The sequence below is a fragment of the Hippocampus comes genome, unplaced genomic scaffold (assembly GCF_001891065.2).
Source record: "Hippocampus comes isolate QL1 unplaced genomic scaffold, H_comes_QL1_v1.1 scaffold55, whole genome shotgun sequence".
Lineage (NCBI taxonomy): Eukaryota > Metazoa > Chordata > Actinopteri > Syngnathiformes > Syngnathidae > Hippocampus > Hippocampus comes.
In genome coordinates this window covers 909,713-934,733 of record NW_017806170.1, presented here as the reverse complement: position 1 = coordinate 934,733, position 25,021 = coordinate 909,713, and the positions used below count along the sequence as shown (strand labels likewise).

General features: G+C 46.1%; 4 protein-coding genes across 9 annotated transcripts in view; 2 read left to right on the top strand and 2 right to left on the bottom strand.

Moving 5' to 3' along the window:
• Positions 1-711: 711 nt before the first annotated feature.
• On the top strand, positions 712-8,881 carry tlr21 (toll-like receptor 21). Its single transcript, XM_019896043.1, has 3 exons — positions 712-821; positions 3,807-6,979; positions 8,830-8,881. The coding sequence occupies exon 2, from the start codon at positions 3,875-3,877 to the stop codon at positions 6,821-6,823; it is 2,949 nt and encodes a 982-aa protein (XP_019751602.1). The 5' UTR covers positions 712-821; positions 3,807-3,874; the 3' UTR covers positions 6,824-6,979; positions 8,830-8,881.
• Positions 8,708-13,633, bottom strand: prr19 (proline rich 19). Of its 6 annotated transcripts, XM_019896049.1 has the most exons (6): positions 13,141-13,416; positions 12,856-13,021; positions 12,513-12,591; positions 10,564-11,520; positions 10,119-10,264; positions 8,708-10,046 (listed from the first exon to the last, which is right to left on the bottom strand). In XM_019896049.1, exons 3-6 carry the CDS (start codon positions 12,529-12,531, stop codon positions 9,543-9,545), a joined length of 1,626 nt encoding a protein of 541 aa, XP_019751608.1. In that variant the 5' UTR covers positions 12,532-12,591; positions 12,856-13,021; positions 13,141-13,416; the 3' UTR covers positions 8,708-9,542. The 6 variants fall into 6 exon arrangements, with proteins under 6 accessions (XP_019751608.1, XP_019751609.1, XP_019751611.1 ...); XM_019896050.1 differs by lacking the exons at positions 12,856-13,021; positions 13,141-13,416 and adding an exon at positions 13,423-13,633; XM_019896052.1 differs by lacking the exons at positions 12,856-13,021; positions 13,141-13,416 and adding an exon at positions 12,734-12,823.
• Positions 13,634-13,743: 110 nt separating this feature from the next.
• pafah1b3 (platelet-activating factor acetylhydrolase, isoform Ib, gamma subunit) lies at positions 13,744-17,070 on the top strand. The gene is made up of 6 exons (XM_019896058.1): positions 13,744-13,847; positions 14,066-14,198; positions 15,083-15,172; positions 15,268-15,384; positions 15,457-15,579; positions 16,347-17,070. Exons 2-6 carry the CDS (start codon positions 14,118-14,120, stop codon positions 16,605-16,607), a joined length of 672 nt encoding a protein of 223 aa, XP_019751617.1. The 5' UTR covers positions 13,744-13,847; positions 14,066-14,117; the 3' UTR covers positions 16,608-17,070.
• Positions 17,071-17,272: 202 nt separating this feature from the next.
• The window catches only part of LOC109531631 (carcinoembryonic antigen-related cell adhesion molecule 5-like), a 12,041-nt gene continuing 4,292 nt past the window's right edge, over positions 17,273-25,021 (bottom strand). Inside the window, exons 4-13 of the mRNA XM_019896023.1 lie at positions 24,790-25,017; positions 23,752-24,027; positions 23,106-23,357; positions 21,924-22,199; positions 20,793-21,044; positions 20,370-20,645; positions 19,283-19,534; positions 18,567-18,839; positions 17,797-18,045; positions 17,273-17,708 (exon numbers count right to left, since the gene is read on the bottom strand). Coding sequence (XP_019751582.1) covers positions 17,626-17,708; positions 17,797-18,045; positions 18,567-18,839; positions 19,283-19,534; positions 20,370-20,645; positions 20,793-21,044; positions 21,924-22,199; positions 23,106-23,357; positions 23,752-24,027; positions 24,790-25,017 — 2,417 coding nt within the window. The 3' untranslated portion in view covers positions 17,273-17,625. The remainder of the gene's footprint in view (positions 17,709-17,796; positions 18,046-18,566; positions 18,840-19,282; positions 19,535-20,369; positions 20,646-20,792; positions 21,045-21,923; positions 22,200-23,105; positions 23,358-23,751; positions 24,028-24,789; positions 25,018-25,021) is intronic.

Here is a 25,021-nt window from a genome sequence, read left to right as displayed (position 1 = left end):
TTCACCACCTTTATCGAGGCAAGGCGCAATCGGAAAATTTCATAACACACCACCAAAGAGGGGTTCTACGAGTCCAATTTAACAGTCATTATGTTGGATTATGGGCTGGGGTGTGAAAAAGCCCAGCGATGAACCAGGGCGAACGGATTCTGCAAACATGGCCACAGCATTTGAGAGCGGTGACAAGGGCTTGACTTTTTTTAAAAAATTTTTTTTTATATACAGTACCTTATCTTCTGCACTTGATGATTTTTTTTGAATCATTCAAATTTGGCTGTGGTGAGCCAAAATTCACTTTACGGCAACTTTGGGTGAAATCGGATAATTTTCTGCGGCACACCTGATATTCTCCGTGCTGTACATTTGTGGTTGGGAATCACTGATCTGAAACGTTCAAACATAACACCCACACGCGATTATAAGCTACAGCATATGGTGGCTAGCGAGTAGCGGGAGTAGCATGAGACACACGGTAACCTTAAATTCAGTATGGTTCCTCCACAATCTCACTCACCCCCACAAAAAAAAAAAAAACATCTATACATATGGTTGATGTTTTATGATTAGTTTAATAAGTGCAATGAAACTGTATTTATGCATTTTGACTCATTATTTATTTTGCCAATCACGTCCTTCCAATAAACATCCCATTAGCCGTAAGTGTGTCTGAGCTGTCATTTTCACGTTTCGCTCTTTGGATTTGTTCAATCTTTATTTGACGTCAGTAAAGCACATGTGAATGCAAAGGCCAACAGTGTCGTCTTCCTCTTTCCGACGAACAAGACACAGCGAAGGCAACGAGGCGCATTTCCTTTGACCGGGTGAGACAAAATAATACTGCAATCGACTCATTCTTTGTCAAATACTCAGATTTGTCTTTGTTCGCGCAATGTTATGTGAAGAGTGTGCAAAAGGGTATGTTTTCATAGGGAGCCTGAAGTGGTCAAAGTGTGTTTATGTTGCAATGATTCCTTATTTTGGAATGCACAAAAAAATGGAAAGCGTAAGAGAACGATTCGTTGTTACGTAAATAGTGCAGCGAGACAAATGGAAGCAGTTTTTTTTTTTTTTTTTGTCCATGTCAACTGTCACAACAATTGAAGTTCACACAGATTTTTTTTAATATAATTTTTTTGGACAGTGAATAATTCTTTAACTCACATTACGCTGTATTTTCACTCTCTTGAATTTCATATAATCACGATCAAGTAGCGGTGGGTAAAATATGGCGCATGGGCTGTATGCCGCCCGCCGTTGTTGGATGTGGCCCATCCAACATTTAACATGATCAAGAGTCCGATGCGCAGAAGAAGGAAAAAAAAAAAAAAGTCCTTTGACTTCAAATAATTTGAACATTTGCAGTGGTTGCACATGATTAAAAGATGTTAAACTAACATATTATATTGCAGAAGCGGGAGAAGTTACTCAGTTTATTAATCACATGATCGATAAGTACCTTTTAAAGTGAATTTGGTCATTTGGTTGTTCACCCCACTCCCCCTCCACACACACACACACACACACACACACACACACACACACACACATATAATTTTTTTGGACAGTGAATAATTCTTTAACTCACATTACGCTGTATTTTCACTCTCTTGAATTTCATATAATCACGATCAAGTAGCGGTGGGTAAAATATGGCGCATGGGCTGTATGCCGCCCGCCGTTGTTGGATGTGGCCCATCCAACATTTAACATGATCAAGAGTCCGATGCGCAGAAGAAGGAAAAAAAAAAAAAAGTCCTTTGACTTCAAATAATTTGAACATTTGCAGTGGTTGCACATGATTAAAAGATGTTAAACTAACATATTATATTGCAGAAGCGGGAGAAGTTACTCAGTTTATTAATCACATGATCGATAAGTACCTTTTAAAGTGAATTTGGTCATTTGGTTGTTCACCCCACTCCCCCTCCACACACACACACACACACACACACACACACACACACACACACACACACACACACACACACACACACACATTAAATTGCTTAATGAAATTGTATTTGTAATTTCTTGTTCATTACTGGAAATATCAAGATATCAGTAAAATGAACGGTTTGCAAATAAGCTTTTAGTGCTTTAACTAGGATAATATTCATTATGCAAAATGAGAGTCCATTATTTTAAGATTAAAATAAATACTTTTACATATTTCAACCTCACTTTTTTTTTCTCTTTGCCTTTTGTTTTGGTAATTATTACGCCAATCACATCCTTCCGAGAAATATTCCATTTGCCCAGTGCATGTGCGCGTGTGTTGTCAAATCATTGTTTAAATTTTATTTCAATTCTTTAATTGATGCATTTGATTAATTATAGGTAATACAACATAGCTGTAAAAAAAAAAATTTAAAGCGAAACAAGAACTCCTGTGTGCAACTGGGTCCTGTCAACATGTGAAAAGGGAAATGACCATTTTTAACCAGGAAATGTCAGCCTCACATTAATGTTTACTCAGGCGCTCGGATGAGGATTGACACTCGAGGTTCAATGTGTGTCAGCAGCCAACTTGATGCGTGACTTGTATGTGTAAACGTTCAATTTGTTCAAGGAGCGAGCTTGCAACAATTTTCTTTTCTTACATCAATTGCATTTTCCCCATGGAAATGAATTAAATGCCAATCATACGCTCACCCTCCCCCCCAAAAAAACCCAGCCAAGTTGTTCACTTTGTCAAAGAAAATGAGCACTTGGAATGGAAAGAAATAAAGTGGATTTAATAAAGGGTCATTTCTGTACTTACTATACTTGTGTTGGATGTTTGACTTGAAGGGATGCGGCGTCGTGAGCGACATCAGGAAATGGAGTCCGATTGGCCAGCCAAGTGTGAAACGTCCGGCCGTAAATCCTTTAAAAAAATGATGTATCTTCCACTAGCAACGCATTCTCAAACTAAGACTGAGCTCCTCCTTCACATAAAAAGATCAACGAACAGTCAGCAAGTATGATATCACGATATCACTGCCTTGAGATTAATTACTACTTTCCCATTAGCCGTGAATTCGTCACCATCATGTGGCACCTGAGGTTGTAACAGAAAGAGACCAAACCGAATAATGGTGAGTTGTGAATAGGCCGAGGTGAACAATAATACAGGAGAGCACAGAGAATCTCCAATAAATCGTTCAGGTCCTGAAGTAGCAACACAGCGGAACCTCTGTTCACGAACAATTCAGTTGACAAACAAAATCTTCCAAGAAACCTTGCCTTGGTTCGCGACCACAAATCGTAATACTGTTGAAAAGCAAAAAGGAAGTAACGGCTAGACATAAAATGATTTTTGCGTTTGTCATTTCGTGCCACAGTTTGTTTTTGAAAAATCCGCCATCTGCACTTTGAAGAATAAAAACGTCATCAGGTAGCCCCGCGTGGTTTACGCAGTAAACGTTTTGATGAAGCCAAAACCTCAAAGAAAAGGGCAGAAAAATGATTGTTGGTGTTGACGACGGAAAAACAGATTCCCGGTGGTGATAGCGTTAGCAAAGGTACCGTATAATATGTGAAGAGGTATCAACGTCGCACAGTGATTCGCTAGCATGTGCGAGTTAGCTTATTTCTATATTGGTTTAACTACGCACAAAAGAACTTCCTGTCTGGGTCTTTAACATTAGTTGCATTGCTGGCAATTTCAACATTTCAGCTCGTGAACAGTTTCCAGACGAAAGAAGTTTGTGTGCCGAGATTCGGACGGTCGTAAAGATTGACGCAGCGGGAGGTCGACGACGACAACCTGCGCACGCAGCTTCCGCTTAATGTGATGCATGTTCTGTCCTCGTTTCTACCCTCAGATTACCCCGATGGAGGTCCAAAAGTAACGCGGAAAGACGTCGGCGCATCGACGGGAGCAAGCGGGTCCATGGCGGCTCTCGTCTATCGGCTGTTGTGCTTCGGGCTGGTCCTGGCGGCGGTGGCGGCGTATACCTTTAAGAACTGCATCGAAGAGAAGAACTCGAATCGACGCAGCTTCAAATGCAACCAGCGAAGGGAGCCGAACATCTCCGTCATCATGGACGACCTGCCGCAACACATCGTCAATCTCAGCATTTTGGGCAACCCGATCAGGTACATTCCCGACAAAGCCTTCGCCCGCTTCAAGGACCTTCACCTGCTTCGGTTAGACAACAACCGTCTGATGGCCATCGAGGGCTCCGCTTTCGGGGAGCTGCATCAACTCAGGTCTCTGAACTTGTCCTTCAACAACATTTCCGAGCTGAGGCCCTCGCTGTTTGCCAGCTTGCACAATCTGACCTTTCTCTCCCTGAGGGCCAATCGACTCAAGCGGCTACCGGGAGGAATTTTTTCAGCCATGCCCAATCTCTCCACTCTAATGCTGCAGCAGAACCTCCTCGCCAACTTCACAGAGATGGTCGATTCCGTGTCCAACTTGAGCGATCTGCTTCAACTGAACCTCTGCCTCAACAAGTTCACCTCTCTGCACCACAACCGCATTCCGTTTCCCCGTTCCCTCTCCAAGTTGTATCTGTGTCGAAACAACCTGTCCGCGTTAGGATGCGAGCGCTCTTTCCTCTCCGACGTCAAGATCTTGGATTTGTCCTACAATTCCCGACTCGCCGCCGAAGCTTTTCTGGGCGTTGACCTGGCGCGGACCAACTATCTCAACTTGCACTCGACGGCGGTCAACGTGATGACGCTGTTGGACATCAGCAACATCCACGCGGGCCACGTGGACTTCACGGGCACGGGGGTGAAAAACAACTCGATGCTACTCGCGCTGTGCAACCTGCTGACGCGGAAGGTGAAAAGTCTCAACGCGCTGCGCCTGGGCAGCAACGGCATCAGGGAATTGCCAAACGACACGTTGTCCCATTGCCCGAGAATCATGACATCTCTGGATCTGTCAGGAAATCATATGAAGAGCGTCAAAAACAAAATGTTAAATTGCCTGGGTTTCCTCGGCGAGAATCGATATTTCAAAAAATTGGTCATAGAGCATAACCACCTGAGCAACCTTTACTCCTGCAAGCAGGTGCGTCGTCCTTTCTGGGAGTTCGAGGAGCTCAGCTTCCGTTACAACCGCATCCTCATGGTGTCCGACTACGCCTTCAATCACACGCCAAACGTCGTGACGTTGAATTTAAACATCAACATCATCGCCTTTCTCGGCCATAAAGCTCTGAAGGGGCTGCACAGGCTCAAGACGTTGCGTCTGGACAACAACCTCCTCACCGACCTGTACAGCGACACCTTTGAAGATCTGTCCGCGCTGCAGACTCTCAACCTGCGCAACAATCGCATCTCGGTCATCTTCAACTGGACGTTCCTGCGCCTGCGCGATCTGACCACGTTGGACCTCGGAGGGAACAAAATCGTCCGGATTCATTCGGCGGGATTCCGAGGACTCGGACGCCTCTCCAAGTTGTACCTGGACGGAAACAAGCTGAAACAGATCGACATGAGCCTCCACGCCGTGTTTTGGCACACGCTCACGGTGTTGGATTTGGAGGAGAACTTCATTCGCTTCTCCACGCTGAACGCCAGCTCGCCCTTCGTGAACCTCAGCAGGCTCAGCGACTTGAAGTTGGGAGGCCAGCGTCCTTACGGCCTCACCCACTTGCCGCACAAGCTGTTCCGCGGCCTTCGCAACCTCAGGTCTCTTTATCTTACCAACAATCAAATCTCGTACTTTGCCGCCGACGCCTTCGACGACCTGACGTACCTGCGCTTCCTCACGCTGGACAAGTGCTGCGACGTGAACATCAGGCTGCCGCCGGGTGTTTTTAAGAATCTGCGCAACTTGACCAAGTTGACTGTGGAAAACGCCGGCATCCAGAACTTCTCCGGGAAGGTGTTTGGCAACCTCACCCGCTTGCAGACGTTGCAGCTCACCCACAACGGCATGCAAAGCCTCGACGTGGACGTGTTGAACAGTCTGCCCAGCCTGCGCTACTTGGACATGCGCCATCTTCCGCTCAGCTGCACTTGCCTCAACAGCCGGCTGCAGAACTGGACGGTGCACAACGACAGGGTCCAAGTGGTGTACGTCTACAATCTGCCGTGCCAGGAGGGCGACAAGAGCAACTTTTACAACTTTGAAACCAACGTGTGCTACATCGACCTCGGCAAGTATCTCTTCTTCAGCACGTCCGCCGCGGTGGCCCTGTTGGCCGCCTTCCCGCTGCTTTACGTCAAACTCTACTGGAAAATCAAGTACGGCTACTACGCGTTTCGCTCCTGGTTCGGGGAGCAGTGGCGCAAGTTCCGAGAGGAGGAGGAGAATTGCGCGTATGACGCCTTTGTGTCGTACAACTCCAACGACGAAGACTGGGTCATGCTGCAGCTGCTGCCCAACCTGGAGGGCAAAGGCTCGTCTTTGAAACTGTGCCTGCATCACCGCGACTTCGAGCCCGGCCGGGACATCGTGGACAACATCGTGGCGGCCGTGTACAGCAGTCGCAAGACCATCTGCGTGGTGAGCCGCAATTTCCTCCAAAGCGAGTGGTGCTCTCTGGAGATCCAGCTGGCCAGCTACCGGCTCTTCGACGAACACCGCGACGTGCTCCTGCTCGTCTTCCTGGAGCCCGTCTCGGAGCGCCAAATATCTTCCTACCACCGTATGAGGAAGGTCATGCTGAAGAAGACGTACCTGCAGTGGCCCGCCTCGGACTGCGTTGACCCCGAGCAAGCCCGGGAGCTGTTCTGGAGTCAGCTGCGGCGTGCGGTCAAGGCGGGGAGCAAACTGGAGACGGAGGAGAATGACGAAACTCGGGCGGCGCCGGATATTGACGATTTGGGAGATTCTGACACTCAGACTCTCATAGCAGACGGAAATTTTTACATGGATTAAATAGTTTGTGTAGATTCTCAGTCATCCAGTTCATTTAATCTGCAGAAGGTGAATTGAGAACAGGGTAATTCTAGCGCAACTAAAAAACATGGTCCCATCATCTTTGATATTTTTGGGGTAATTTGAATGAACATAGGTCACAGACACCGGGGAACTGTTTGAAATTGTGAAATAAAATGCACGTGCCTTGAGATATGAGTGCCTTGACTAACGAGTTTTTGAGAGACAAGCCGTCGCTCGGCAGATTGTTTTGAATTCGTCATGACATTCCACGCTTTGTTCTGGGTTTATTGTGACTATTTCTAAATCAAACGGCACACTTTCACTGTTTTTTTTTTTTTTTTTTCGGGGACCCAACGGCTTATTATGAGTGTTTAGCAAAGAACAAAAATAAGCGGATATGATATACGTTACGGTCCATGTGCACCCAACTAGTCTAAATATGGTATTTTGATGAATATTGCATTCGTGGAATGAATCCGATTATTCCATTTGTTTTCATCTATTTGACGCGGCTGCCATTTTGGCCTGATCTACCGCCCTCTTATGTTAACTGAAATTGACATCGACGTGCCCTCGAGCTTGTATCGGGAGCGTTCACAGCTCACCCGTTTTCTGGGTTCGGTCTCGAGACATTTGCAGTGCGAGCCCGGGAGCACTAAGACATAAATTTCGGTCGCCAGCAGGGGGCGGCGTAGGACAAAATGGTAGTCGCCTGCGATGGATGAAAACAAATGAAATAATCTGCAGAATTCTTATTCCAATCATGCAATATCCAACAGGATACAGCGTTCGGACACGTTTTTGTCAAGAAGGCTTTTTCCTAGAGTTCTAACTTAAGTGGTGCGTCAGTATTGTTTCCTGGGGTGAAAGGACCACTGCTTGGGGCTTGACAAGGACACGAATAAAGATGGAGGGCTTTCGAGACTGTAAGATGGCTGGAAATGGTGGTCGCGGAGGGAGGTTAAAGGGTCGGAGGAAAAAGTGGGGGCAAAGGAGTACTGTTGACTTTCAAATAAGGCGTCCCGCTGCAGGGGAAAGTTCTCCTGTGAATATCGGCCTGCCAGCTCCTGACTGGGGCCTTGTTGCGTGGAGAGCACCTGCGACCGACGCCACCGTCTCTGCGCAAAACAGTCCTCGAAGGGATCCAACGCGATGGTGGCTTTGCTGAAGTCGTTTACCGGGGGTTCCACTGGCCAGGCGTCCGGTGGGGCGAACAGCCCACGAACCGCCACAGACGAAGAACTGGAGGAGCCGAAGTCCATGCTGAACTCCGGCGAGATACGAGGCCTGATGATGTCCTCCAAGAAGCCTGCCGAGCTGTCCATTGGGCTTGTTAGCCAAGCGCCGATCTTCAAAGGAGACAACGGAGAGGTTGAAGTGGCTAAAGGCAAAAAAAAAATAAAGATAAAAGACGTTCATACCTGGCTGACGTGCTGCAGTGGCGAGCCACTGAGATCCCAGGAAACCTGCTTCGTTCCTTTCCTTGTGTTTTCCAAAACCAGAGAGTCCTCACTTCCGAAAAAGAAGGAATCCGATGAGTGGGCTTGAAATGGTGATGGGAATGTGTCTAAAAAACAACAACAAGATTTTTGAACTAAGATTTTTGTCAGCTATGCGTAAATTAAAAAGACCAAAAAAAATCTAAGGGAAAAGAATGCTTGAAAATAATTTTTAAAATATGAAATAAGTCTGGAATGCCGTTCCCCCCCCCCTTCCCCCTAATGACCAATTTGAATCTCAAATAAAACTTTTAAAATAAATGTTAAATTTATTTATTTTTTGTTTTAATATTATCAAGATTTTTGACGATTTGGGAGATTCTGACACTCAGACTCTCATAGCAGACGGAAATTTTTACATGGATTAAATAGTTTGTGTAGATTCTCAGTCATCCAGTTCATTTAATCTGCAGAAGGTGAATTGAGAACAGGGTAATTCTAGCGCAACTAAAAAACATGGTCCCATCATCTTTGATATTTTTGGGGTAATTTGAATGAACATAGGTCACAGACACCGGGGAACTGTTTGAAATTGTGAAATAAAATGCACGTGCCTTGAGATATGAGTGCCTTGACTAACGAGTTTTTGAGAGACAAGCCGTCGCTCGGCAGATTGTTTTGAATTCGTCATGACATTCCACGCTTTGTTCTGGGTTTATTGTGACTATTTCTAAATCAAACGGCACACTTTCACTGTTTTTTTTTTTTTTTTTTTCGGGGACCCAACGGCTTATTATGAGTGTTTAGCAAAGAACAAAAATAAGCGGATATGATATACGTTACGGTCCATGTGCACCCAACTAGTCTAAATATGGTATTTTGATGAATATTGCATTCGTGGAATGAATCCGATTATTCCATTTGTTTTCATCTATTTGACGCGGCTGCCATTTTGGCCTGATCTACCGCCCTCTTATGTTAACTGAAATTGACATCGACGTGCCCTCGAGCTTGTATCGGGAGCGTTCACAGCTCACCCGTTTTCTGGGTTCGGTCTCGAGACATTTGCAGTGCGAGCCCGGGAGCACTAAGACATAAATTTCGGTCGCCAGCAGGGGGCGGCGTAGGACAAAATGGTAGTCGCCTGCGATGGATGAAAACAAATGAAATAATCTGCAGAATTCTTATTCCAATCATGCAATATCCAACAGGATACAGCGTTCGGACACGTTTTTGTCAAGAAGGCTTTTTCCTAGAGTTCTAACTTAAGTGGTGCGTCAGTATTGTTTCCTGGGGTGAAAGGACCACTGCTTGGGGCTTGACAAGGACACGAATAAAGATGGAGGGCTTTCGAGACTGTAAGATGGCTGGAAATGGTGGTCGCGGAGGGAGGTTAAAGGGTCGGAGGAAAAAGTGGGGGCAAAGGAGTACTGTTGACTTTCAAATAAGGCGTCCCGCTGCAGGGGAAAGTTCTCCTGTGAATATCGGCCTGCCAGCTCCTGACTGGGGCCTTGTTGCGTGGAGAGCACCTGCGACCGACGCCACCGTCTCTGCGCAAAACAGTCCTCGAAGGGATCCAACGCGATGGTGGCTTTGCTGAAGTCGTTTACCGGGGGTTCCACTGGCCAGGCGTCCGGTGGGGCGAACAGCCCACGAACCGCCACAGACGAAGAACTGGAGGAGCCGAAGTCCATGCTGAACTCCGGCGAGATACGAGGCCTGATGATGTCCTCCAAGAAGCCTGCCGAGCTGTCCATTGGGCTTGTTAGCCAAGCGCCGATCTTCAAAGGAGACAACGGAGAGGTTGAAGTGGCTAAAGGCAAAAAAAAAATAAAGATAAAAGACATTCATACCTGGCTGACGTGCTGCAGTGGCGAGCCACTGAGATCCCAGGAAACCTGCTTCGTTCCTTTCCTTGTGTTTTCCAAAACCAGAGAGTCCTCACTTCCGAAAAAGAAGGAATCCGATGAGTGGGCTTGAAATGGTGATGGGAATGTGTCTAAAAAACAACAACAAGATTTTTGAACTAAGATTTTTGTCAGCTATGCGTAAATTAAAAAGACCAAAAAAAATCTAAGGGAAAAGAATGCTTGAAAATAATTTTTAAAATATGAAATAAGTCTGGAATGCCGTTCCCCCCCCCCTTCCCCCTAATGACCAATTTGAATCTCAAATAAAACTTTTAAAATAAATGTTAAATTTATTTATTTTTTGTTTTAATATTATCAAGATTTGTCCTCCTCGTCAGTCAACAGCTAGCTTCCATTCCTGAGAGGAAGCTGGAGCTTGTGGACCTACCTGGCGTCAAGCGTCTATCCCGGGCTTTCCGTGCGGCCTTGCGATTATGCACCTCCCTCCTGGGGTGAGGGCGGGGCCCGGTGCCCGAGTGCATGTGGAGGAGGTTCTGCTGCAGGCGCTGGCCGTGCGCCTCTCGCAGGGCTCGAAGCAACACCTCCCTGCTCTCCGCCACCAGGTCCCGCTTCTTCGCTGAAGGGAAGCGCAAGGCCTCGCGCAGGCGCTGAGACACCGCGGCGACGGACTCCCGGGTGGCGCCTTGACTTTGGCCGTGCGCCTTCACCCCGGTTTCCGCAGCGATGGGTCGACAAAGAATGGGGCTGGGCTCTTGCTCTAGCTCAGGGGGCTTCTTTGTGCGGTCAGCAGAAGGCGGCGGCCTCTGGCGTGGATCGGGTTTCCAGGTCTTTGCCAACGGGGCGTCGGCAGAACATGCGGATGAAGGGTGCTCTTGTTCTCTTTGGCTCGGTGTCACGTCTGACGCCTGGCTTTTCTTCTCGCAACCTTCCTGGGCCTCAGTGGCTTGAACCTCCTCATCGGGGCCACTGGCATCACTCATGACATGCGAAGACGTCTCCTTAACCTTTGCCTCCTTCTTCCTGAATAACAGCCGCTCAATGTCGATGGACTTCACCTCGCGGTTGAAGAGCCCGCGGTGGCCGATGAGGCGGGCCTCCGTGATGACGCTGGCTTCCTGCGTGGGAGCCAGCGCCTCGCAGAGCGGCGGCGGAGGCGACGCACCGTCCCTCCTCCTGCCGTGACGGCAGCAGCCGTGCAAGTGCCTGACATCCAGGCCGCCGTCAGGGTGGCAGCGGCCCATTTTGACCTTGCAGCTGTCCTTCCTGTCTCTCGTCTGACTGCGCTCCTTACGCGACCTCAGCCGTTTCGTTTTGTGCTTGCTCGTGCCTGCTTGGCATTTGCAGGTGCTGATGGATCGCTCCTCTGCTGCGTGGTTCATCTTGACTTGGGAAAAAAAAAAAAGAATTGGTGTGTGCCAAACACATAACTGTAAAGTGTCTATTATAGCTCCCAATTTTCAACAAAGGAGTTTTATTCCAACCGACAGTTGACATTTACTGTCAAACTAAACATCAAATGAAACCAATTATACATTGTATGTTTAAAACAACCACACAGATTTGCTTTAGGAAAGTCAATGTAGCAAAACTGCACTGACAGGCTAATTAATAACATCTGTGTCATGGTGTAATCCTTGAAAACGGATAGTTGAACACAAAATGTGGAGCAACACATGAAGACATACATAATACAACAATACTCACAGGCATAGATTCTTTATCCGCTGCAAAAAAAAAACCCCGACTAGTCTTACTGCAGCTTCATGAGGGTTTGTGACAGTCTCCATGTTGTGTATATCTTCAGGATACCACCAGAGCCCAAAGGTACTGAGGCGCAGAAATATTTACCCATGGACTATTTTAAATAGTTGTACAAATGCAGCATCTACTTTCCCGTACAAGAGATAGGAGCATGTGAGGGTGGTGGCACGTAAAATTCAAGTTGGGAGGTAAACGCAGAGAGACCACAATAGCAGAGTCAAGCAATTCAAATTTCAGTTGCTGTTTGCTGGAATTACCAAAAGTTACTGTGAGGTGAATGACAGCGCAGCTACTCAGCGAAAGCTTAAAAATTGTTTAGTTTTTTTTTTTCCAAAACTAGCCCCCCATTGATTATAAATACAAAAATACATTCATAATATGCTTTTGTTGTAGTTTGCACTGCTGTAAAATTAGTCATACTGAGGCTTTACCTTTTCCTGTAGCAAAGCAAGCTAAATATTTGAAACAACTCTCAGATGACGCAGAGCAGTTCTACCCCAATGCAAAATATATCGTTCAATAAATACCAAAACAGCACGTTGATTTCTTGTGAGCAAGTGTAGCTTATGTTGTGGCCCTGTTGCAGGTATTCGATCAAACGTCCGAGTTACTTACAGACTGGCGAGGTCGCCATCTATCGGATGTCAGCAAAGCCAGAACAAGAGACGGATCAGATCCGAGGAGGCCACGGCATCTGCAAACCAATCCACATTTGTCATATTTAAAACAAAAAAAAAAATCACCCTGTACGAGGGATCATAAACGGTGCAGCCGAGCTCGCCCGTTAGCCGTATAGAGGTGATGCCCAACAGGTGCAATTTTAACTGAAGACGCACCTGAATTAAGTTACTACACTCTGTCCAAGTTAGCTACGACCAACTTGAGCTGGGTATGGCTGAATTAGCAGAGAATCCTAAATATAAAAAATTGAAAAACAACTGCCGATAGTTTGACCTACCTAACGGCGATTTTTAAAAAAATTTGAACTGTCGCTCCAAACGCGTCGCTACAGATGCGCCATAGGAGCGCAGCGGTGGCGCGCTTAAATATCGCACTGGACAGGTTCATTGACACGCTCCAACAGGGGAGTTCCACATCATAGCTCACCCTTTTCTGCCATTTCCCTATTTAAACAAAATAAAACGCAGTGTTTAAAATGTAATATATGTTTTCCCTATTTTGAATAAGAGTTGTAAAATACCACTGAGGGAGGGAAGTTTTTCGAAATACAATTCAATTTTACCTCCAGGGGGAGCAATAGTACGTGCCGTGAGCGTGAGACTTCATTCCATTTTGGAAGATGACGGGATTTTGAATCTCCTTCATGATCTTTATTGAACGTGCATGTGTTCGCTAGTTTATTCCTACATATAACCTGACGCACAACTATTTTAACAACTAAGGTTTAAATGAGCCGAATTGATCTGTAAGAAAATAAAAATAAAGGACAATAGAGATAGTATGGCGGAATTAACAGCGAACATTTCGTACAAATGTCAAAATAAAACTATTCCAAAACAATTACCGAGAGATTGAGCGACATCACGGCGCGTTTATAACATTTTAACCGTCGCATCCAACGCGCTGTTGCTTATGCGCCTGGCGAGCGCAGCGGTGGTGCTCTTCAAAGTCCGAACGAGACAGGACCGGTCCATAGAGACAGGCTTGGAGGGGAGTCTGCTAACGGAGCTCATCCTTTTCTCCCATTTTATCATTTATAGGGAATCAAGCCCAGTATTCACAAACCAAATATTATCACTTTTATCTTATGTTGAATCGTGGTTGTAATTTACTACGAACGGAGTGAAATGTTTCAAAATGGATTGTGCTTTAACCCCCATGGGGAGCTATGGTTCGTGTGGTGAGCGTAAACCTTGACTTCCTGAAACTGATTTTTTTGGGGAGACGATGGGATTTTGCACGAAATAGTTATCTATATTCAACGTGCATGTAAGTTTATGATGGTTTACCCCAACGTATAATCTGACGCACAATTATTTTAACGCAGACAATTCAAACAAGCCGCATTGTTTTGAAATGAAAAACAAACAGACACAAAACAGAAAAGCTAGCTGCTAGTGCTAATTTAATTGGCGTTGAGAACAAGCGTTCGATTCGCCGTGTTCGCACTTTCTTTACTGTGTGTTTTTTTTTTGTCGATGAAACAGAAAGTGCCGAAGCCATACGTGCCGGCTTTGAGACACAGATCGAAGCTGAGCCATGAGCGCTGACGAGCGAAATCCGGCCGCCACACCCACCCCCTGTGAGGATACCCAAGGAGACGGACGATGGATGTCGATGGTGGGTTTGTGTCTCAACGTTATTTTAATGTGCGTCATCTCCCCGGTGACGACCTCGTCGTCATACGGCCAATCTACATGCGTTTTGGTCCAACGAGACAATTCACATGCAAAACCCCGCTCACCCAACGGATCGCTAGCATCCGCTAGTACAGTAAATGATGCGGGGCTAGAAAAAAAGTTGACTAAGCCCAATGAGTCAACCTAAAAAATAAATAGAACCAAAATGTTTGCCCAGACTATCGGCGCACCATATTACGGCAGCCACACACCTTCAGTCTTCCTGAAGCTCCATTGTCCTGCTATAAACTACTTTTGACTGTTTTGCAGCTTCTCAGCACCCTATATTGGCAGAAAGTCAAATTTCAACCGATTACTGAATTAGATTGAATGATTGATAATTGATTCAATAGTGACAAGTATTAAACAGACACCTCCCTCCCGAAAGAGTTTTATAATTGCCTGTAAGAGCCACAAGATGGCGGCAAATCACTGCTTTTTTTTTTCTTAAACGAAGCTCCTCGATTCACTTCAGCACAGTTCCTTGGCACTGATATGACACAGTGGCAAAGCACTGTGTTTGTCAAAATTAAGCTTCAATTCAACACAGTTCATTGGCACCAGGAAGCCACAGGATGGTTGCAAAGCAATACTTTTTTCACCCCTATGCTGAAAGTAGTATGTAAGTAAACCACAAATGCAAAATGAATTTGCGTTAATAACTTAAGTTGTACTGCACAGCCGCATGCTTTCCTGTGAAGCTCCAATTGTTGTTCTGTGGTTATCCTCACACTCAACGTTCTCTCAGACCCTACTGTCGTGATATCGCAAAAATCCTCCATGATGCTACTTCCTGTAAGTGATAGTTCTACTGCGTGTGTGCAGCACCACCGCTTCCTGTCCGACAGCAAAGACAAAGAACCCGACGTCCTCTTTGTTGGCGACTTTCTGGTGCAGCTCATGCATCAGTTTGGAGTAAGAAACTATCCTTTACGTCCATTATTTTCCCCCAAATGTACGCTAAGCTTGATTTGTTTTTTTTGGGGGGGGTAATGGGGGTTCTTTTGCAGGTGTGGCGGCAACTCTTCTCCCCACTCCACGCCCTCAATTTCGGGGTGGGCTGTGATGCCACCCAGCACGTGCTCTGGAGACTGACCAACGGTGAACTGGACCACATCAGCCCAAAGGTATTTAGTACATTTCATCCATTCGCAGCATGAGGATGCTGTGATGTCATTGTCTCGCTTTTGTCTTTCCAGATCGTCGTGCTGTGGGTGGGGACTCAAAATCGCGGACATACCGCAGAGCAGATCTGCGGCGGCATCATGGAAATCGTCCAAGTGGTCAAGAACAAGCTGCCGCACGCTCACACGCTCGTACTCGTAAGTGCCCGTCACGCCTTCGTCGTACTGCACCGGTACAGAGCGAGTACTACAAACATAATAACAATGAGGATGATGGTGATAACGAGAAGAAAATCAAGTTGTTTTGAATAAGCCAATCGGATACACAAATGTTTTGGTATAATATTGGTAAGAAACCGTTTTTTTTTTTTTTTTTTTTTTTTTAATCACTGCCACTGGTATCAGTGATACCAGTTTGGGAATCAATTTTTTTTTTTTTGCTAGACACGAGAAAAAAAAAGCACTTGATTCTTGGTTGCACATGATAAATATGTATTATGCTAACACTTATTTTTGAGGAAAACACGGGAAAGTTACTTCGGTTTACTCCATTTTAATCACGTGCAACCAATGTACACGTTCGAATTACTGTATATAATACAAAGGATCTTTTTTTTTTTTTTTTAAGTGTAGTTTTCCTGTGTGTCAAATCAGTAAAGAAAAAAAATTACCGATCTTAACATTGATCCCTGGATCTTAATTTATCTGGATCAGATTTGCAAGAGTCACACCTTTTTAAAGTATGCATATTGGTGACTATGATACCGGCCTCTGTATGACTTGGTTTCATTTTGGTACAATACAATCAATATCGGTGTCATTGCCAGTCCGTTACTTGGTATTGTACATGCATTTTGAATCATCAACAATAGATATCGCCTTGGAGCAGATGGAAAAGAAATGCATTGCTTTGAAGTGACACTTAAGAGAGATTCTTCCGAAACATCCGTACCTCTTCAATGCAGGGACTCCTACCGAGAGGTAAATCCCCGAACCCTCTGCGGGAGCGAAACGCCAAGGTGAACCAGTTGGTGCGGGAAGCCGTCGCCTACCTGCCTCACGCCTCCTTCTTGAACGTGGACCCGGGCTTTGTGCACTCCAACGGCAGCATCTCCCACCAGGACATGTACGACTACCTTCACCTCAGCCCGCAGGCCTACCAGGCGGTGTGCGAGCCTCTGCATGCTCACCTCAAGTCCATGCTAGACAAATCTGCTGAGAACTGAGGAAGACGCGTGTGCGTGCACACACACATACACACATATATACACACATTGACGAATCGCACCGGTCCTTCACACTCTGCTAGCTTAGCAAGAATGATGTAAAGAATCGATGACGACGCGCCCGTGGGCGTTGTGGTTTTCAATCACTGTTACAGGTAACGGGACCAAAACGCTTAGTGAAACAATATGTGAAACGCTAGAGAGAAAGAGTAATGTCCCGCTTCAGTCCCCATAAAGCTCCCCCGCCTGTTTTCGTCCTGTGTTTACCTTCTGTATATGACGTCATCATTGTCCTCAAAGCACTTTTTGCTGCAGCTTATTATATTTCAAAGCAACAGATGAGAGGCTGTTACGTGTCTTGTGTCGGGAGGCCCCGCTTGAATTTGGCCCTTAGGAATATTTCACTGCTTCCATTTCTGAGCAACGTAAGCTGAGAAAATGAATTAAAAGAGAGACAGCAGCATTTTTTTTAGTGTGTTTTGTGTTCTTGGCCCGCCTCCTGGTATCTCCCGTATGGTGATGCCGCATGCTACATGAGCAACTTCTGAGAACTATAGATAGCGCCTCGATCGGATTCGCTGAGTTGCTGCCCTCCTGTGCCCCCCCCCCGACCCCCCATATACCTGTCATTCAAAACTAATAAGACAACACGGCACGAGGCCAACCAGTCTTCCAAGGTTTACTGATTTAGAAATAAATACTACAAATCAACGCATGATAAAGTTCACACACACTCCATACAGTTTGTTTGATCTCACGTGACTTTGGGCGGGGGCGGGAGAAGTGCAAGAGTTGATTGTGATCAAGTGAGAAAATGGAGCCACTTTGAAAGGATGAAAAAGTGTTCCAGTGCAGTGACAGCGATAATCACAACAGGCTGCCATTAAAAATGAAAAATCTCAGATTGTTACAAATGTTCGTGCGTCTTCTCCAAACAACCAAAAATGACTGACAACAAGGACGCCTGGCCTTCTTGTGTTTTGCCACCTACAAATTGAAAAAAATGATTTGGGGCTGTTCAGTAGAAGAGAACCTGCATCATAAAAACGCTTATGATCACGAGCACTTTTTGGGATGGCGAATGGAAGGCAGAAGCGGAACCTGAAAAAGAAAGAAGATCCATTTTCAGTCAATTTAAATGTCAATTTATGGCTGGAACGCGGTGCCATTTAACAAGAGTCGTATTCACCGAAAGGGTTGAGGGACTTAGTGTGAGACATGGTGACGTTGGTGACGGGGTTCGTCGCCTTGCACGTGTAGTTGGACACCAGCAGCGGGATTTGGATGATGCTGCCGACGCCGATGACTGATGACGGCACGTCATTTAGAAACCACTCGTACTCGCTTTGCGGCCGCGAATCGGCCACGCACGTGATGGAAATGGTGAGGTCGCTTGTAGACAAGTCTGGACCCAAGATAGCCACGCTGAGAGGGCCGTCTGCAAGCGGATGAAAATGCTACTGTTAGCCAGAATTTAGGGTAATGTGCTCCCTCTTACGAGCTCCAGTTAGGAGGCGAGCAGCAGCATTTTGGACCAACTGGAGATATTCCGATTTTTTGGGGGATGAAATCCGATTTTTTTTTTTTTTTTTTTTGGTCTTTGACATCGTTCACATTTCATATCAATTACGACCTCAGTCTGGTGGTGTGCAGCAAATGCGTCCCCAAAGTGACCTGCATCCGTCGAAGAAGCGATGACGTCACTCAAAATGTAGTGCTAACTGAAGTAGGTGTTCAACCTTTTAATCATGGCAAATCAACAGAGGAGTCATGCGGGAGGAGGTAGAAATATTTTGGGGAAGTCAAGCGAGGCTTTTCGATCTCTTTATTTCATGGAGACGTCTACTAAAGATGACGTCACCTCATTGCCGCACGTAATAAATGAACTGTTTGCGTGGCTGAATTACGAACAACACCACAAAGACACGACCGTACTTTGTCAATTCCTTCAGTACTCACAGTTTGCCAGGAGGTTGTACTGGGGGCTTGGGTGAGGACCAACCAGATTGTTGGCGACGCACTCGTACGTGCCGTCGTCATCGCGCGTCAAGGGCGCGAAGTGAAGCTTATTTTCTTCCATGTAGTAATGGGAGTGATTGGTTGCCATCAGGTGCGCGCTGTCCTTCTTCCACTCGATGGATGTGTATGGCCCGTCCACCACACAGGTGAGCGTGAAGTTGTAGCCATCGATGGGAATCGTGTCGTTTTTCACCACCACTGACTCGATGTTCTCTGAAGATGACAGCACACTTGTAAGAAGGTACAGTAAGATCGGGACCAAGCCCAAACGCCAATCGCGGAATCATCCAAGTCATTGTTGAGAATCGCCCATTTTAATATTTTAAACCGGAAATGTACCACAGACTGATCCCAAAACTGTTTTATCATTTCAAACTATCTTACATTACACTTAAGTATACATTACACATGATTTGATTAATTGATTTATTTTTGAAACATTTTTAGGTGCCTGTCTCACAAAATGGTGTCACCCATCTGTCGCGGTTCCAATGTGGTAGCAAATGGACGTCTGTCTGTAGGACACGTTAATTTTGATGAATCCTGGCTAAATGGAATTGAGCAATTTGTGTCAAGGAAGTGGGCTGACATGACACATCTCGACTGATATTACCGTTCTTTAAAAGAAAACGTAGAGTACTGCTGCGTGTTCTTACCAATAACATTGAGCATCAGGGCTCTTGTGGTGTTCTTGCCTGACACGGGATTGCGGGCCATGCAGGTGTATTGTCCGCTCATGTTGAGCGTCAGAGGAGGAGTCACATACACGGAGCTGTTGGCAACCAGGCTGATGTTGAGCCACCAGCTGAAGTGGCTGTCGGGCAGCGACACTGCCGAGCAGCTGAAGTTTACCGACTGTCCCTCCACGGCCATCGACGGACCGTAAACCATCGGCGTCTCCGGTCCAACTGCAACCGTAAAACGCAAAGTTGGTTTGGCGAAGCGCCTCACGAGGTGTTAGTAAAGCTGTACGATTTCTTTCTAATTGAATAAATAAACACCTCACCTCAAAGACACGATATGACTAAAACATACGATGTTTAGTGTCGAGCCAAACATAAAACAAAGACGTGTTCTGATTTGAAACAATCGCCACAATTTTCTTTTGACAAACCTGTTTCACTGAATGCTAGCTTACCAATGCAAATAGTAATATAAAATATTTTTTTAAATTATATGAAATGCAAAATTGTATATGCAATAAAATATATGATTGCAGGGCGGCCCGGTCCAGTGGTTAGCGTGTCGACCTCACAGAGCAGAGGTACCCGGTTCAATTCCAGCTCCGACCTCCCTGTGTGGAGTTCGCATGTTCTCCAGGCCTGTGTGGGTTTTCTCCGGGTACCTCCCACATTCCAAAAACATGCATGGCAGGCTGATTGAACACTCAAAATTGTCGCTAGGTGTGAGTGTGAGTGCAGATGGTTGTTTGTCTGTGTGTGCCCTGTGATTGGCTGGCAACCGGTTCATGGGTGTCCCCCGCCTACTGCCCGAAGACGGCTGGGATAGGCTCCAGCACGCCCCGCAACCCTTGCGAGGATAAAGCGGATCGGAAAATGAATGGATATATAATTGCACTATTTTATATCAAACAAGAAATGCATTTGCACAAGTAAAGGCCTCCCGCTTTCACAAAAGCACTCAATTGTATGGACCATTTTTTTGGTCTTACACTTACCAAATGTGGTAAGTGCAAAAAAATGACTAACCCGACGGATCCAACCGTCTCCACGTCATACTCACAATTTACAAGGAGCAGATGAGGAGGGCTTGCTAGCTGTTGAGCCGGATTAATAGCCCAGCAATGGTACTGTCCGGAATCATTCCGGTGCAGCTCGTTGAGCGTGACGGTCCGATTATCCATGGACATCACAACCCTGGCGTCCGTGATCAGGGGCTCTCCATTCTTTAGCCATAACACTTGGTAAGCAGGCCCGGACACGTTGCATGTCATCATGTAGGAGTATCCTTCCACAGGAGGATGCACGGGCACCTCGATGTGTACGTGTTTGATTTTCTCTGAATCAAAAATAAACACAAAGGTGGTTTACGAGTTACTTTCAAGAGTGGAAATATATATGCTGTAAAAAAGGGTACTTGTTGAGGTAGGTAGGCCAAAGTGTGGTGGGATTCTGAAAAATGGTGAAAATGTTCACATGGTCTCACCGAGAACGGTCAGCACGGTGTCGGCGGAGCTGTTGTCACCGGTGATTGTGTTGCGGGCCATGCAAGTGTACGTGCCGCTCATGTTTGTGCTGAGAGCACTTGCTAGGTACGCGGAGGTGTTGGCCACAGGGGTGCCGTTGAAGAACCACGTGTACTGGCTCGCGGGGTATGACAAGGCACTGCAGTTGAGTGTGGCACTGCTTCCTTCCACCGTCACAATGGGTGACGTGACGTTTGGCACCCCGGGTCCATCTAAAACATAAATATTGTATCATTGTCTGTCATGACACTGACGATACACCGGTTGCATCATCGGCTGTCACGATACAGCATCGAATAACCGGTCGCAGTTCTTCATCTCCCTCGCTTCTGATCTCAAGTCAACAGTCTCGAACTTGGGTTTTAAACTGGACAGTGATTGTAAAGTGGGCCGGCAAATTGATACCGTTGTTAAATCCGGCTTCTTTCATCTTAGGCAGCAAGCTAAAGTCAAGCCTCTCCTTCGCCAAGAGCACAGTAATTCATGCCTTTGTCTGGATTACTGTCATGTAGTTTATTTTGGAGTCAGTCAATCCTCCATTGAGTGTCTCCAGTCGGTCCAGAATGCTGCTGCCGCCTCTTGACTGGTACTCGTAAGAGGGAGCACATAACGCCTACTCTGGCATCCCTTCACTGGCTCATTTGAGAGTTCTTTTCCAGATCCTTAGATTTGTTTTCAAATCTTGAAAAGGCCTCGCCCTTTACTGCCCATCTTTAAAACCTTTCATGCACGCAGTAATCTGATAACATGATAAACTGTCCACTGTAGTAACCGCTGTCCCTGAAAGGGTTAAAACTCATCTTAAAACTCATTTTTATCCTTTGGCTTTTGACTCATCATGAGACTTGATTTTTAGTTTGACCGTTTTTGTGCTTTCTACTGTCTTTGTCATTAATTTCTTGTTTTATTGTTGTATGAATTATTTTTGCTCCGTTTACAGCCCTTTTTATACAGCGGTGGTTGTTGTAAAGTCCTCTATAAATACAGTTGAGTTGATTCTCATCTCATAATTTGTCAAGACACAACAGAGATACTCAAGTGGTCTCGTCATTGATCATGATACGGCATTAAAAGAAAAAAAAAAATCTCACGTATGACATTGAGGGCATAATTTTCACTGGTGAGGCCGCTGAGAGGGTTGGAAGCTTCGCACGTGTAATTGCCATTGTGGGACATCAACACAGGGTCAAAAGTGAGGGTGGCGTTATTCAAGGAGAGGCTTGTGTTGCCGTCCGGGTACAGTGGGGCGCCGTGATGCATCCAGGTGATGGTCTCTACGCTTCCTACGGTCTCGCAGGTGAGGCTGAACATTTGGTTCAGGATCGGATGTGCACCAGCCGCCGTTATCGAGGCCATGCTCACTGGAGCTGTGGAAAGGTTAGAACATAAGCAGACAGAAATTCCTCATACAGTGGACCGGGGGCCTCTAGTATTTAAAAAATATATATCTTGGGGAGGGACTACCGGTCGCTATACACGAGCTCCACACTAACTCAGTCGATGCTGTTGTTTTGGTTAAATTGGGTTGCTTATCAGTCAGGACTATCAGGAATCCACTACAGTGGTACCTCGACTGACCGTCTCTTCAAACTAAATTTTTGAGTTACGAAACGCCTCAACAGGAAAATGTTGCCTCTTGTTACGAAAGAAATTTCAAGATACGAAAAGTAAAAATACAGTATGGGCTGCTACTCGCAGCTCCGAGTTTCCTGAATGCAACATACATCTAGCTGCTCTGCCATTGGCTATTGCCTAGCATCTTCCTGGCATCCCATTGGCTAAGAGGGACCTCTACTGTATGTGTCTATGCAGCGTCCTCGTCATTTGCCCCTCTGGCCATGAGACGTTCCGATAGTTGAACGTAAATGTGAATCACCCGGAAAAAGTGCTCGCCAGTCGGGCGATCGCTTACTATGATGATATTTGCCTTGGACATTTTCGAAGGACTGTTAAAAGCCAACAAAAGCAAACGTCAGGCAAAACCACTTCTGAGAGAGAACATGGGCCATATTTTGATGCATTTTTATACTTTAGAAAACATTTAATGAGACGTTTCGATAGTTTTACGTAAATGTGAATCACCCGGAAAAAGTGCTCGCCAGTCGGGCGATCGCTTACTGTGATAATATTTGCCTTGGACATTTTCGAAGGATTGTTAAAAGCCAACAAAAGCAAACGTCGGGCAAAACCACTTCTGAGCGAGAACATGGACCATATTTTGATGCATTTTTATGCTTTAGAAAACATTTATGTCAGAATTTTTGGGCGCTTACCTAAAACGGTGAGCATGTGGGTGGCGGTGCTGTTTCTTCCCGTGACATTATTGAAAGCCATGCAGGTGTACATCCCGCTCATGTTGAATGCCAACGGTCCCGTCAGGTACTCGGCGGTGTTTGCCACTTGGGTGCCGTTTAAGCTCCACTTGTACACGCTCGGAGGATGGGAGCTGCTGGAGCAATTGAGGAGCACGTGTTTTCCAATCAGGGCCAAGGAGGGAGCCGTGATCATCGGCGTGTTTGGGCCGTCTTCAAAAGCAAGCATCACATGGGTTACATCAGGATTATTTTTGAATGATACCTCAAAATGGTTGAGATGACCTAACTCGTGTCTATGAAAAGTCTGTCTCTGCAATGCTGTTGGATTTGTTTTTTTATATCCTTGATATCCAGATGAATGTCCGTATGCTAGCATGCTCTTTGTTCTCACTAGTAAGACAATTCAGCATGAGATGACCTAACTCGTGTCTATGAAAAGTCTGTCTCTGCAATGCTGTTGGATTTGGTTTTTATATCCTTGATATTCAGATGAATGTCCGTATGCTAGCATGGTTTTTGTTCTCACTAGTAAGACAATTCAGCGCGCGAGTGGAACGACCGTGTCTTACTCTTAAAAGTCAGTGGAACAAACGTTTTGACTTACAGTAGACTTCCAGGGTGTACGGAATGCTGGTCATGTTGCTGACGGCGTTGGAAGCCTGACACTGATACTGGCCAGCATCTGCGGGCTGGGCCGGGCTCAGAGTCAGCGTCCGGTTCTCGGCATCAAAGACGGTGGTGTTGTCGGCGGACACCAGGTGACCGTTCTTCAGCCACTGGATGAGGTCTGCCTCTCCGCTCACGTGACAGTTGAGGGTGAACGGCTCTTCGGCCACCGCCACTCCGCCCGTGTGGTTCACCATCACGGCTGTGATGGGTGCTGTGGGATGGATTGTTGTTTATTGGAAAACATCATTAAAAAAAAAAGAAATCGGATTTTATGTTGTTAGTTTCGATCTCAAATGGTACGAGATTGACTTCATCATTCCTGAGCATGAAAACCAGTCCGGCACGTAAACCCGCATGAAACCGCCAAGACTTTGTTTGGGAAAGAACCAACTTGAGATTTGTTGTGATGTGCGGGCGCTATCGTCAAACTTTAACGACAATAACATGCCATTTCAAAATCCGTCCATCCCATCCGCTATCTCCCTCTTATTCTGTTGAGAGTCAGATAATCCCCTGGGTCGGACGCCAGTCGATCTTCGGGCATCCAGTAAATGGACAGCCGACTACCCATTAATCCGTCCACCTATTTTCAACAATTTATGCTGCACTGAATCATGGGTCACAAGTAACTGAAGCCTATTCCAGGTGACCGTGGGCAAAAGGCCGACGACATCCTGGATTCGTTGCCAGTCAATCACCGGGCCCAAGGAAAACAATACCAGCTGACTGTGGGTGGAAGGCAAACTACTCTGTGGATTGTTTGCCGTCGTAGGGAAAACAGAAAAAAAAACGGTCAACCATTTTGTACCGTTAATCCTGTGCAAGGTCACAGGAAATCATTCGTGCCCCATTTCTCTATTCAACTGCTTCTTGAAAGGCAGACCATACCCTGCATTGGTCATCAGTCAGTTGTAGCGCACTGAGAGATAGACGACAATCCACTATTTTCCTCCAACGGGACAAACAACCTTACCCATGATCCTGATCACTGCGCTTGCACTGCTGAACCTCGATGTGACGGAGTTGTACAGGTGACACCGGTAGTCGCCCGAATGGCTCTCCTCGACCATCGGTAGCTCAAGTTGCGCCCCGGTGTGGTTGAGGTTCATCCCGTCCAGCGTCCAGTGGATCGTCGCGGCGGGTTTGGACTCGGCCGAGCACGACAGAGTGATGTGTGAGCCCGTGATGTGGGTGTGCATTGGCGG

Bases quoted from the DNA above. Each gene is read 5' to 3' on its own strand.
- tlr21 (XM_019896043.1), top strand. From the start codon at position 3,875: ATGGCGGCTCTCGTCTATCGGCTGTTGTGCTTCGGGCTGGTCCTGGCG.
- prr19 (XM_019896050.1), bottom strand. The intron at 10,265-10,563 runs GTAGGTCCACAA...GTTGTTTTTTAG, and splicing joins GGATAGACGCTTGACGCCAG to ACACATTCCCATCACCATTT. The intron at 10,047-10,118 runs GTATGAATGTCT...TCTCCTTTGAAG, and splicing joins CACTGCAGCACGTCAGCCAG to ATCGGCGCTTGGCTAACAAG.
- pafah1b3 (XM_019896058.1), top strand. From the start codon at position 14,118: ATGAGCGCTGACGAGCGAAATCCGGCCGCCACACCCACCCCCTGTGAG. The intron at 15,385-15,456 runs GTATTTAGTACA...TTGTCTTTCCAG, and splicing joins TGGACCACATCAGCCCAAAG to ATCGTCGTGCTGTGGGTGGG. The intron at 15,580-16,346 runs GTAAGTGCCCGT...TCTTCAATGCAG, and splicing joins ACGCTCACACGCTCGTACTC to GGACTCCTACCGAGAGGTAA.